Here is a 14,441-nt window from a genome sequence, read left to right as displayed (position 1 = left end):
TACAGACAACAGAACTTTGACAGTGTTCAATTTCGCAACAAGGGCAAAAGTCTCCTGATAATCTATCCCATAGGTCTAGGTAAACCCTTTGCAACTAGTCTAGCCTTCAACTTGTTGATTAATCCATCCATACTTTGTTTAACCACAAACACCCATCTGCAACCCACTGGTTTTTTTGCTGGAGGAAGTGTAACTAGCTCCCAAGTATCATTGTTCTTCATTGTCTACATTTCCTCTACCATAGCTGCCTTCCATCTTTCATTAACATAGGCTTCCTGCCAACTTTTAGGACAGATATAAATGATAGAGAGGATATAAAAGCACAGTGAAGAGCCGACAATGATTCATAAGAGACATATTTAGCTATGGGATGCTGAGTACAAGATCTGACTCATTTTCTAACAGCAATAGGAAGATTAGAAGAAGATACCTTAAGGGGAACATTAGAATCTGATTCTAGAGCAAGAGACTGAAGTGGTAATGTGTCACCTTTCTCCACTTGCTTTAGCTGGTTGTAATTCTTCCTCTGAGAAGTCTACACCTCCTTATTCTGGTCAATCTTGTTTTGAAAGACCTCAATGGTGTGCCTCATAGGAGTGGTCTCCCCCTGACCAGGTTCTTCACATGGTTCGGAAAACGAAGGAGGGAATTAGAGTCCTCAGGTATACTGGTTGAAGTCTCCCCCTGGTCAGGAAACACTTCTTGAACTCTTAAGTTGTGTTGTGGTGGTGTGATAGAAAGGTCTATAGTTGGAAATAGCACATCTCCTCTAAGACTCTCCCCCTAGAGAGGTGTATGGTAAGGGCAAGACTCATTAAAAATGACATTCATGGAGACAATGGTTTTCCTGGGAGGAGGATGTTAACATTTGTACCCTTTCAAAGTAGCAGAATACCTTAGAAAAATGCAGCGTAGTCCACGGGAAGCCAGCTTACTTTGATGGGCTATGATTCTGGCATAATAGACACAACCAAAACACTTTGGGGGAATAAGAAAAGAAGAGGTTCCCTTAGAGAAGCTCATTAGGAAATTTAAAACCAAGTATCCTACTAGGCATCCTATTCATAAGGTAAGAGGCAGTGAGTATAGCATCACTCCAATATTGATCAGGGAAATTTATAACAATTATAAGTGACGGGTTATCTCTAAAATATGTCGATTCTTCCTTTCGGCAACCCCATTTTGGGCAGTAGAATCAACACAACTGGTCTGGTGTATTATACCAGAGTCAAAGAGATATCTCTAAAATTCACCATCAATATACTTTATGCCATTGTCACTGCAAAGGATCTTCACAATGGCATTGAACTGAGTTTTAATCATATTATGAAAATCACGAAACATCGAAAAACTTCATTTTTTTGTTTTAAAAGATAAATCCATGTAGAACGAGAGTGACAATCAATAAAAGTAACAAAGAATCTGTGGCCAGTAATAGACATGCAAGAGCCCCACACATCAGTATAAATGAGTCCAAAAGGAATAGATTTTCTATTATGAAGAAAAGGTAAATAAGTAGAATGTGTTTGCTTCGCAAAAATGCAGGTGTCACAAAAAAATTCATTGTTTTTACAAGAAGAAACTAAATATGGAAATACTTTATTAAGAGTTCCTAGAGGGGGATGGCCTAAACTACGGTGCCACTGTTGAAGGTCTGATATTACCAAATGGACCGGATTAGGAGATGCAGTCAGAGCAGAAGTAGATCCTCCACTTGGCTCTAACAGATAAAGTCCATTGTCTAGTTTACCACGTCCAATCTCCTTCCTTGTTACCAGATCCTGAAAGACACAATAAGATGGGGGGAAAATCACTTTACAATTCAAGTCATGTGTAAGACTACTGATAGAGAGCCAGTTAGTAGAGAAATAGGGAACGCGTAAAACTTTAGACAAAGAAAGGGATGGAGAATGTTGCATGGTCCCTTTTCTAGCAATGGAAGAATAGGAGCCATCAGCAATTCGAACTTTATCTTTTCCTGAAGTTGGAGCATAATGTAAGAAAAAAGAGGATGAACCTGTCATATGATTTGCAACTCCTGTATCAATGATCCAGGGAGCAAAAACTGAAGAAACATGGTAGCCTATAAAAGTTTTACTTGAAGTAGCAAGGTAGGAGTTGGTATGGGTAATGGAGGAAGCAGTGGTAGAGGCTGTACTTGCAGAGAAAACTGCCAGAACACGTCGCAGAGTAGTTAACTCCTCTTGTGAAAAACCAATGTCTGCAGAGGGTGTTGTGGAAACTGTCTTAGAAATATGAGCTTTCGGTTTTCCTCTTCTTTGTGCTCTTTTTTGCTCAAAATTAGCAGGCTTCCCATGGAGCTTCCACCAATCGGCCTTAGTATGATATGGTTTGTAACAATGATCACACTTGACAATCTCCTTAGCTGAATCAGATTTAGTGCTAATAGACTGTAAAGCTGATTTCTCCACAATAGGAGCATGAAGCATGGCTAATCGAAGGCTTTCCTCACACTAAACAAGGGCATAAGATTGTTCTAGTGTAGGAAAAGGAGAACGACTTAATACTTGAACTCTGATTTGATCATACTCTACATTCAAACATGCCAAGAAGTCATATATCCAAATCTTTTCCTTTTTCTTTTTTTGGATGATTAAATAATTCATTACCAAAGAGAATAAAAGAAAATACAAGAGCACAAGGGACTGAGCCCAAACAAAACGAAAAAAGGCCTCAACTAACAAGCAACCTAAGAGGCAATGAGCCTAGCAATTACCTAAGAGCAACAATTAAAGCAAATTAGTTACACAAGCATAAGAGGCCCAAAGCCAAACTAAGAAGTAAACTAAGCAACATCGAGCCAAACAACTATTTAAGGGCAACAATGATAGCAAACTGGTTACACAACACAAGAGGCCCAAAGCCATATACCTGAATTTTATCAACATGCTTCCTATAAGTAGTCACATCATCTAAATTAGTGGGATGATAATCCCCATAAAGATCCAACTCCTGCCAAAGATATCGCAACTCAGCATAATATTGGGCCACAGTCAGTTCCTTTTGGGTAGTCTCATGAAGCTTCTTTCGTAGCTCATAAACTTATGCATCATTCATCAATTGTTCGTATGTTTCAGTAGTAGCCTTCCAGATTTGGCTTGCAGTATCAAGTAATAGGTATCCACGAGCAATATTCGGATTCATGGAATTCAAAAGGGATGACATAATAAGTAAATGTTAATAAGGTACTCCTCTGTTCTCTGTGGCTGGCTTCTCTTTTATGTATCCCGCACACAATGAATCCCCTCTCTTTACCCGTCAATTAGACCTTTATTCGTTCGAATTTTGAAAAAACTCAAAACTATAAAGTTGTAGATATTTTCGATATCGTTCCATAGCATCTTGAATCACAGCAATCCGAGCTCATACAAGAGAGATATGCCCAAAATACTGAAGGTGGGTCTGTTTACCCGATTGTCAGATTTATTACAAATTTTGTTCCTTAGACCTCCACCTGTTTCCAATTTGGCTAAGATCTCACTTTTCATGATTTCTTGGGCAGCATGATTGAATGGCATGATTTGGAATCCACCAATATCTAATATATTTGCCAACTTTGTTCCACATTATCTCTAATAACCAAAATCCCTTTATTCCTGAAAAATACACAAAAAATACTCAATTAGCTCTCTTTTAATTAAACAAGTATGGGGAATTAAATCAAATAAGTAATGATAAATGCATGCGTATCAATAGTTACCAATGCCATTCAGTTTGTTGGTGGTGATTTGAATCTGGAATGATTCAACTTTTGTAGCTTCAGCCATGGAGTAGAGATAAGAGGTAGGTTACAGAAGATTTAATGGTGCATAAAAAATCCCCATCGGTATTTTGTGTATCTTAATTGCACCGAACCAGCATAGTAGGCAGCTTTGTTTTGCTGCAACCAAGAGAACAGCAAGAACTTTGAAGTTGATAGGAAGAGAAAGAGAGAGAGGAGTCCCTGGATTGAACTACAGGTGCGACGCCATGAAGCAGTCAAGAACAGAATCCAATCAATAGATGATGATGGAAGAGAAAGAGAAGATGGAGAGAGAGGTATCGTGTGTGTCCTCTCCTCCTCTTGTAATTTTTTATTTATAATAGAGAGATACAGTCCTATACTATTTAGGAAAGTAAATATCAGTCTAAATTACAACCAAAAATAACCAAAATTTAACATCCTAAAACTGCTCTGACTTGCACTACAAGAAACTTGCGGCCCAATTATTGGTTCAACAATGGACATAAAGCATCTAGGACTTCTCTGTTTAGAAAGTTTGAACTTCCCACCACGTCTGCAACACTGGCACCCCTTGGTTATAGATCCAAATTAAGCATCCCAATTTTATCAAAGGGACCCAAGGATCAAACAAGAACAACGTAGCCGGCCCATTCCCCACACATCGGAGGACCATTCCTGCAAGAATAGGGAAAACACAACGTAAGCTGTTCCATGTCCATGAACCAGACTTAGAGGCAACTTTCGGATAAAAAATTGGAGACCCAAGAAAGTACTTAGCCTTTAGGGTCATAGCCCATAGTGACTGGGGCTGGGTAAGCAGTCTCCGTCACTGTTTAAGGAGGAGAGCAGTGTTGAAATCTTCAAATTTCTTCAGACCCAAGCCCCCTGCCCTCTTCGGCCGACAGCATCTATCCAATGAAACCAGAACTGATTTTTTCTTACCCAAAGGATCACGAATCCAAAACTTCTGACAAATTGAATCCAATTTTCTACAAAAGCTTAGAGGGAAATGAAAACACTGCACTTGATCAAAGGGGAGGGATTGAAGGACAGATTGAATCATTGCCCCTCTGCCAGCATATGACAGATTAGAAGCGTTCCATGTCGAGAGCTTAGATTTCGTACTATCAAGGATAAACTGGAGGTTCCTTGCTTTTGCTCGTCCATGAAAGAAGTTCAAACCCAGGTAGACTGCTTCGTGTTTCATCTCAGAAATACCCAGGGCAGAGAGTAACCTTTCTTTGTCCATTGGAGTGACTCCTTTACTAATGTATGCCCCGCTCTTTTCAAAATTGATCTCTTTCCTGTTATCTGGGATTTAGATACCTCTCTTTTTTACACCTTCATGCCTCCTCAGCCTGGCCTCCCTCCCCCCCCCCCCCCCCCCCTTTTTTCTCTCTTCCCCTCACTTGTACATTCTTTCCCTTCAGTTGCTTGAAATATTTACTTATTCACCCAAAAAAAAAAGTCCTTTCTCTGTAGAGTGTTGATCAGTATTGTTCTTACTAAAGTTTGTGTTTCTGAATGCTTAACTATAGGTGATATGTGTGTTCTCTGTGTAAAAAGAAGCCTAAATTTCTATGGTATATTTGCTTTAATTGTGACTTCTCTAAATTGATTTGGGCTGATCTAAGAACTGAGAGGTTTTCTATTAGCCCCTTTAACTTTTCATGTCCTTACTTGATGATAATAAACCTACGTTTTTGTATGTTTATGAGTGGCTTTTGATATTTTTTTGCCATCACATCATACTTCATTTGGCTTCGTAGAATATCAGATCATTTTTTCTTAGCTCAATTTTAACCCATTAGCCCAACCCTTGTCTTGCAAATTATCTATTGCTAGACTTCTGATCTCATTGCATCTTCCAAACCTTCCTTATCCCATCCTACATCTCCTTTGGTGTCTTCTTTTTTCTATTTCCTCCTCCGAGTGTTTGTACTTGCCTACTGCTCATCCTATCGTAGTTGCTGTTGCCAGCTTTATCAGTACTTCAATGGAGGTAGAATGGGCTTATCTTATTATTTATAAATAATCACTCTATTATTTTTGGCAAGCACTATGGCATGACATGACAGGAAGTGAGGTTGAGACAAAAGCAAGGGATTTCTCCAAGAGATCAAAAGGTGCTATACTGCTGCGCATCAATTCCACGGGAAGTCTTTTCTTCATTTGTGGGAAGGTTTCTGTGGTGTTTCATATGCAAGTTTTACTTATTAACATTTTAGATCTTGTATATGGTACCTGGTCAGAAGTCAGAACAGGTTGGCAACATAGTTATCTGGCTCATGAGCTTATCTTATAATTTATAAAACAAAGAAATCTGTTTATTTTGTTTGAATAAATTATGGTGTAACAGGGAGTGTGGTTGAGATGAAAGCAACAGAACCTTTCCAAGGGATCAAGAGGAGCAACATTGCTGGGCATCAATTCCTTCAAAAGCCTGGACTGTGTGCTGATGTGGTGATTCAGCGATGGAAAGGTTATGTGGTAATGTTTGAACATGCAAATTTTAAACATTTTAGGTCTAAGTGGTACCAGTCATGGTTATCTTACTCATGAGCTTCTCTAACTATTTATAAAGATCATTTTAGTTTTGTTGGAATGAATAATGGCATGACAGGAAGTGAGGTTGAGGCAGAGCAAGGGGACTTCCTCCTAGGGATCAAAGGAGCAATATTGCTGGGCATCAACTGCATGGAAGTCTGAAATGAGTCAGGAGGCTATTGCAGCTGATTGCAAATACTTGCTATGATTCGGCCATAGGAAGGTTTCTATGTGATTTTTGATATACAAGCTTTACTCTTTCTCCTTTTTTAGCAGGGTCCGGAGAGAGCTCTATGTACAAAGCCTTACCCCTGTTTCAAGACAGGCATTCAGCAAGTGAGTAGAAGAAGTTGTGCCAGCTTGTAGGGCTTAAAGTGGAACTGAGCTTCTCACAAACAGAATCGTAAGCTTCATTTCATCAAACGAGACTCAGATTGAGGAGCTAAAGTCCTTCGGATGAACAATCCAATCCGAAAATGAGGAGTGTGAAACGTCGGTTTCTCTGGTCAGACATATAGCCATAATTTGGAATGTTGAGAATTGCTAGGACCGGGCACCTTTGTTGATTTTGATTGCTAGGACCGGGCACCTTTGTTGATTTTGAATCCTAGGCCGAGCCTCACAAGATGCTTAGGAGTAAGGTAAGAAAGGATATGCATAGCTTAGGCCTTGTATCTAGCATTATTTCAAACATAACTGATTGGAAGGCAAGAATCCATTTAGCCGATCATTTAGTTGAGACAAGGCTTGTTGTTGTTGTATATGAGAAAAAGGTATCATGTTCAAGAGTGTGGTTTACATTAACACTATTTGTATATTAAAGTGAATTAAGAATCATTAAGGCTAAACTTGCAACCCTAATTCTCACTCAACCACTTTCTACCAAAACAAATAGATAATATGATTTTGATAGCACTTGCAAGGATTGGAAAAGCTACCATTCCATGACCAAAATAAAATTTGTTTTTTAAATACTAAAACTAACCGCATAATATTGAGGTTCTAAAGTATAAAGGAGGGATGCCTAATTCCTCTTTCTATTGAATCTAACGAAATAATCCTTATATTGGACCAAAGGATATGTTGGCATCCCTCTTATTTGTGTTGGCATGATACCCTCCTCCAAGGCATGAATCAATGTATCACCCACATGGGTAACTCTTTTATGGTAATCTTAGAGTTCTTATAATCATTTTTATGTCAAGGTAACGTTTAGGTACGATCATTCACACAACAAAGTGACATTCTTTTTCCTAAACATTCTATTTTTGGTGACCTAGAAGGCTAAAACCCTAACAATTCATGCTAAGGGTAGACGGAAACCTACCATCATCCCCAAACATAATCTAATGTCCAACCAATTAATGAATTTTTGCAAATCTAGATTAGTTAATCACATGGTTATAGGTGTGGACACATTTGGATCCTTCCTAGCCAGGCTCATCTCGTGCACCGCTATTTACCCCAACAGTATACCCAGACAGAGGTTCCTATCCATATGGGAACCTCCTTCGGCCCATGACGACAGGGATACTCCATATTCAGCAGAATCCTGACCCAGGGTAAGGCAAGGGGAAGACCAGGATAAAATCCTACTTCTAAACAGAAGTGAAAAATGACATACATACGTCTAATTGAACCGGTTCGATCACTGTGATATTGGATCTTCTTCTAGTGTCTGAAGCCTATATTATGAGGTGTATGATTCATTCATCTCCCTTATGAAAGGTCTAAGGTGTGTGTGCCGCGCATGAGATCTAATTACCATTAAAAAGTAGCCTAAGTTGGCAATAACCAATACAGCAAAGAGGTTACGTTTGACTTTATCATGTGGTATATATATGATATCAGTTCTAAAAGTAAAATTACTCTATAGTAAACATTACCCATATATTTACCAAAAAACTGAAAAACCATAGAAATTTATAAAAAAAGTATGTATATATATATATATATATTAGTGAAAGAAAATCTAAAATTTTAACTATAATGTCTTCGGTGATATTAATTCCCTGTAATAGGCTAATAGCCTAATAGGTATGCTTCACCTTCATCCCACTGCAACTATTGGTGAAACTCTTGGTCTACCTCTAAGATCAATGGGTGGTTTTTAGATGGATCTTCATCTCAAGCGAGCTCTCGTTTCAGTAGAACAATCTTCGTATCAAATCCTCCATTTGCTGAATCTTTTCTCATTTGTACAAACTCGGTGTGTGAAACTGTTGGTTCTTAGAAATCTTAAGAGGATTTAGTCAGACCTAAATCTGGGTCGTGCATTGTCTAATTTCAATGGAGAGTAACCACAGAAAAGGCTATGCTTGGGCGATTTTAGCCGGGCTTAATGCTGCCCTAGCTGCCATTGCTGCAAAGCTATTAGCTTCTCAGGTGCGTCGCCGCAATCTCAGTCGATCCGTTTATAACTTTTTTCTAGATTTATCTCGCATTTGGAGGATTTAGTTGGATCTCAGTAGGTTTGTCGTGGAATGGCTCTTTGAGGCAATAGTTATGATATTCTTTGTTCCTCCATTTTCCGAATTGTTTTGTTCCTCCAACTAGTACTTATAGGATATCTATTAGAAAAATATATTACTTTGTAGTTTTTCTATAAAACTTCATTTCTTATAGGTTTACTTAAAACAAAGTTGAAGGAATCCATCAGCAAAAGAGCCTAGAATCCAGCTACAGACAAGAAATTCTTACTTCGACAATTCTAAGTAAGCTCCAGCGTAGCATATAAAGAGATCTGTCTCCACCTCCATTAGTTCACTAGCTCAACTCTAAAGTATTTCACTCATCCTGTTTCATATGAAAGTAGAAGTGTAGAACATTTCTACAAAAAAAGTGCCAATTCCATTAAGGTCCAAGTAACTAGGTATCTGTGAAAGTAGGTATTACTAATTATCTATAACCTCAGACCCAAAAAGAAAAAAGGCAAAATGTAATCTATAACCTAAGTAACTTGATGTTTATCCACCAAGAAACTAAGAACATCTCCATTTTGAAACTGCGAAGTATTCTCACGTAGCACCCTCTTATTAGAAATATACCCAAATGCTTTGAATAAAATAACTCCTAGGTTATCAATCCTGTAGCAGAACTCTTACAACCATTGAGTACATAAATTACAAAGCATGCTTGATGACATAAACATAAACAAAAAGCAGCGTCCATCCAGTCTTTAATAATGCTTATGCCCTTGCTATGAAAGCTAGACATGCATTAACAAGTTAACTCGTCATACTTCCACCCCTCTAAAATACATGCCAGTCTTCACTAGGGGCTTTTTTGAAACAGGTTTATGATTGGCATCATAAGCTACTTTATGCATATTGAAATGTGAAGAAGGCTTATCCTCAGTTCCAAATTGGCAATCTAGAACTGAACATGGATGGAGGTAGAATATTAGTGTGTTTATTCCTTCTTTTCCTTGTCTGTTTTTGAGTCTTACTTTGGAATTACGAGATACGTTCTTCCATGTTGAATGGCTGAGGGACAGGTTTTTTTTTTTTTTTGGCAGTTCCCAAAAATATTCAAAGCCGATCTCTTCTTGGGGAGTATATTATATACAATGACATATGGTCCAACATGTTTTTGAACTTTTGTTCTTATTCAATTTGGTTCTTTTGTAATTCCAGTTATGGTAAGAGTTGGCTAGTAAATCTGTTTCCCTAGCATTAGAGTTGATTTGTCTATGTCATCATCTTAGTATATCTCTTTGCACTTTGTCTAGAACTTTTATCATTGAATTTTATTTAATTTCTTCCATAAGGTAAACAATAAATTTTAAACTGTTTGTTACTTGATTATTTTCTTGACGTCTAACTTTGAATTTTAAATTGTCTTTCTCAGCTTCTCAAGGTTAGCCTGATTATATTCTTCAATGTGATAATGTGGGGATGCTACATTAGTAGCTTGAAAGTGCTGTCATCTCTGCAAGCTACAGTTACGAACTTTGCCACTAACTTTCTCTCTTCAGGGCTAGCAGGGTTCCTACTCTTTGGGGAATCATTGTCTCCACAGGTAATATAACAAAGAGTTCTAGCAATCTACTCAGTTCATTGGCATTGTGCCTGAAAATTTGAAAAGTTTCAATGTAATGATTTTTTTTCCCTTTCTCCCTTATAGTGCTTTTTATTATTTATTATTCAAATTTCAAATAAAAAATATTATTAAAATTTAGTATTTTAGTTGTCCCTGCAAAAGCATACTTCCCCATATCTTTTCCCCTCCAAAAATTGTATATGTTGTTTGACTTTTCCGTAGTGCCGAATCTCCTCGAAGAACTCTGATTCCTTGCCTGGTAATGCTAACAGTATATACTAATCCATCACAGCCTAGGGCTGACCCAAGACCCTTGGTACCAAGAGAAAGATTAATTGGTTCCCCAAAAAAAAAGAAGAAAAAAAAAATTGCCTTCAATGGTACAAGAATTATTTTAGGTTCATTCATTCAGTTATCTTGAAATGTTTATTTTAGAAGTCTGTTAGGGTTTTAATGAAGGATTAGGTTTCATGGGATTAGGAGTCTCTTAATAATTTATCCTTAAATACTCATCTGATCATCATTCATTTTAGATATTGGAAAAAAGAATGACTTGAGTACACGTGTGTACACTCTTTTTTTGGGATGAATATGTGCTTGCACATATTTTGTGCCCCTACCCTCTCTTATGTGTCACTCTTTTAGCTCTTATTTCTTCTTCCTCCTGCAACTCTGGTCCTGCTAAGGTTTCCCGAATTCCTTCCTTAATCTTTACATTCCTTCTTCACTTTTCTGTTCCCCATTGTATTGTTTTCCATAAAATAGCAGCTTACTTCTTGAACTTACCCTTGCAGTTCACATCTTATTTTAAATTAATACAATGCAATACAAGCCATCTCTTTTCGTTTTCTGTCTTCTAGAGCTCCTGCTTTTTTGATGGTGGGCCCATAGGGAGATGGGAAATATGCAGGGGAAGGAGGAAGAGCTTGCATAATCACACTCTCGAGAGAAAGCTCAAAACTTGTATTCAATTCACTCGTATCTATTGTTGGGTTACACTCAAAATTATGAACAAATAACGAGACTCCTAATAGATTATGAAACTGAAATAACAACTTGCAACACAAATTCTAACTCTTATCTCCTATTTGGTTGTCTAAACAAATAAAATACTGAAACAATAAATACTAAATAAATTAACTAACTTGTTAGACAAAAAAACATTGGACTGGTTCTTTTTGGGTTTTGGGCCTTTTGGCCTCCAAAACCTAGCATGCAAGTCCAACCACCCAAATGCATCTCTTCCCTCTTCATGGTTTACCAAGTTGATGAATGTAGAGCTAAACGTAGAAATTTAATTGTACCTTAAATCATTATTACCTTTGACTGGCTGCTTGATCACCGCAGTCTCTGGCTTGACACTCACATATAGCAAGTAGATCTTATCGTTCAGAAAAAATTTATATCGGCCAACCATAACATGTAACAATTATCAGATCACCAAACCTGTAACAGAGATCAAAATCTGCAATGGAGAAGGAAATGTTGAAAAACGAAAGAGTAGTAGAACCAAATCAACCATTAGAAGCATGAAAGGAAAGCAATCCTGTCATTAAATTTAGAGATTTACACCTACCGACGGTTGTTTTGGACTTTTGGGAGATTAGGAAACCAATTGCTACTAGAAGATAAGGGAGGGTAGGAAGAGATCTCGTTGGAGATAGAGGAAAGAGAGCTATCTATCTTTGTTTTGCATTTGTTGTCTTGAGTCATATTCTACATCCGCAAATAGTGGTTGAGTATGATCTTATAACAATAACAAAACAAACTCAGCTTTATTCCAACTGAATGGGGTCGTACATGGATCCTTGAGAACAATGTAGGGAAAATCGACAGGAAGTAAGCGAATGAAAAAACGGCAACATAAGAGATGAGAAATGTGGGGTTGAAAAAATGAAAGTAAAAGGAAACATGTACAGTTCAGGAAGTCAAAAAAATATCAGTCTGAGACAGTTGGCAACATTGACCCTTGCCCACCAACATGCTCTACCTAGGTCATACTTGGGCAAGTGGTGACAACTCTGTTCTTATGAACGTATTAGTTGTTCAGAAACCACGTCTGTGCTTGCATTCTCAAAGACAATAGAAGAAAATTGGAACTTATTTAAAGGATGCTTCTTTGCTCTTGTTGTTAATTTACTCTTAACATTGATATGCTTGGTCACTAGTTTGGTTAGTTTGTTTCCATTCATATATCATGGCTAGTGATAAGCACTTAATAGTTGTTCTTTAGTTGAAGTTTTTTTGTCTATTAGTGGTTTGCAGGTGCTACCCTAATTGTTCTTGGCGTTTTCTTACTAAGCAAATCAAGCATCGAGAGGAAGGCTCACTCAGAGTAGTGGTTGGTTCTCAAAGTATTATGATCCAGAACCTTGTTTACAGCATTCACTCTGTTGAGTAATCTCTAGAATCTGGAAATGTAAGGAAGAAGTTTTGAGGTGTAACATTGCAGTATTTGTGGGAATTTGCCTTCCTTTCCTAGATCTTCTCTTTAGAAGAGGAAGATTTTCCTATACTGTATGTTTATTGTACAGCTAGCATACCTTTTTCACTTTTTTCTTAAATAAAATACTACCTCTTACCAGAGAAAAGTGTAACATTGTGGAATTGGATATTGAAACTAAAAGATCTGTGAATTGTTTTAATTGGATGTACCACATCAGGGCAATCTGCTGTTTTACATCGTAATTGGATCTGGTATATTGGATCATATGTCTGAAGATCATAAATATGATAATCTTGCTGGACCGGTGAACCCAACCAAGGGAAGACTGGAGAATTATGTATTCAGTTGCTAGTTTAGAGCTGGTCCTGCCAATGATGAGTGTTTTAGCATGCAGAAGTGGCCCTTAAGCTAGATGCAGTCCATCTGAGAACAGTATCATCAAAAATCAACAACAAAGATTATTTATTAGTGCATTAATGCATGCCTTGGAAGCAAACTTCTTTTTATTTATGTAGTGCTGCTGAGCAGAGATTTGTACCTGCAGATTATGTGCTGAGTTAGTGTATGTTGTTGATAATGCCCACTTGGACCACCCCAAAGAAAGATTCTCTACATGGATTTGTTACTCATGATGAGTTTTAAATATTTTCATATGTTAGAAACTGTTAGGATTAGAGCGATCGATCACACAATCGAATAGAAAACAAGAAAGAAAGAGAGATTTTACCCTAGTTCACCTTAATGTGAGGTTATGTCCAACATTATGTTTTTTACTATATTCTTTTCAAAGCAATTATATTAGATGTTCTATTCCAAAAGAACCCAAGAGAATATATATATGTATGCACTTAGAAACCCTAAGCCACAATTATTCATGAGCCCAAGCCGAAACTGCAAAGAAACTTTGAAGTTCAAAAAAATGTGGATCCTCTACAGCAGGACCCCGTGTCGGTCGATAACACAATGTGAAGCATGAGCCATACTCAATAGAAATAAAGCATTTGCATTTGTTTCACCCATGGATGGTGACATGGCGTAGTAGGGTGGGTTAGTCACCTGCAGGTTAGAAAACCCTATTCAGAACTAGCTGTTTCCTATTCATCCCCATCTCCCAAGCGAGTGTGTGCATGTGTAAGGGGGATTCTTAAGGGCCTGGCTGGAGCCATGGTCACTGCTAAACCCTTTGTCACTACAAGTAGAGTCAATCAATGTTTGAGAAGAAAGTATATAATGAGCTTCTCAGCGACCAGTCACCCAGGAAACTGGTACAGCCTGGTGTGAATCAAATGGTTTGGTTCTGTTTTTACTTAAAATCTCTTTTTTGGACAGTTATCCGCGATTTACAACATTTCACTGCTCAATCAGCCTGATATGGGAAACAGTTTTTGACAATTTACCCCCCAAAAAAAGGAAAAAGTTTGTGACAAAATCTGCCCTTTAAAAAAGGAAACAATGTAGCGGGCCCTTTAGTAACGTTTGGAATAAGAAATCAGCAAGGCTTTTTTAGTTGTTCTCCCCCTCCCCTCTTTACCTGTTTTGGCCAATTTCAGTTGATAATCTATACTCTAAATCTGGCTTTGAGTTTAAATAAAGAGATTTTTACACGTGGGTCCCCTTAATAGATCATAAACCAAAATCAGGTCTCCTTAGTGTAATATATTA

The 14,441-nt window shown here is 37.7% G+C and overlaps 1 protein-coding gene across 1 annotated transcript; it reads left to right on the top strand.

The window, feature by feature from the left end:
• The first annotated feature begins 8,301 nt into the window (after nt 1-8,301).
• On the top strand, nt 8,302-13,618 carry LOC149010209 (cell growth defect protein). The gene is made up of 3 exons (XM_089164364.1): nt 8,302-8,677; nt 10,142-10,312; nt 12,589-13,618. Exons 1-3 carry the CDS (start codon nt 8,582-8,584, stop codon nt 12,670-12,672), a joined length of 351 nt encoding a protein of 116 aa, XP_089020490.1. The 5' UTR covers nt 8,302-8,581; the 3' UTR covers nt 12,673-13,618.
• Nucleotides 13,619-14,441: the final 823 nt, after the last annotated feature.

Source organism: Hakea prostrata, chromosome 7, assembly GCF_041222555.1.
Source record: "Hakea prostrata isolate BN-2017 chromosome 7, UWA_Hpros_2, whole genome shotgun sequence".
NCBI classification, from domain to species: Eukaryota; Viridiplantae; Streptophyta; class Magnoliopsida; order Proteales; family Proteaceae; genus Hakea; species Hakea prostrata.
This window is presented reverse-complemented; position numbering and strand designations above follow the sequence as displayed.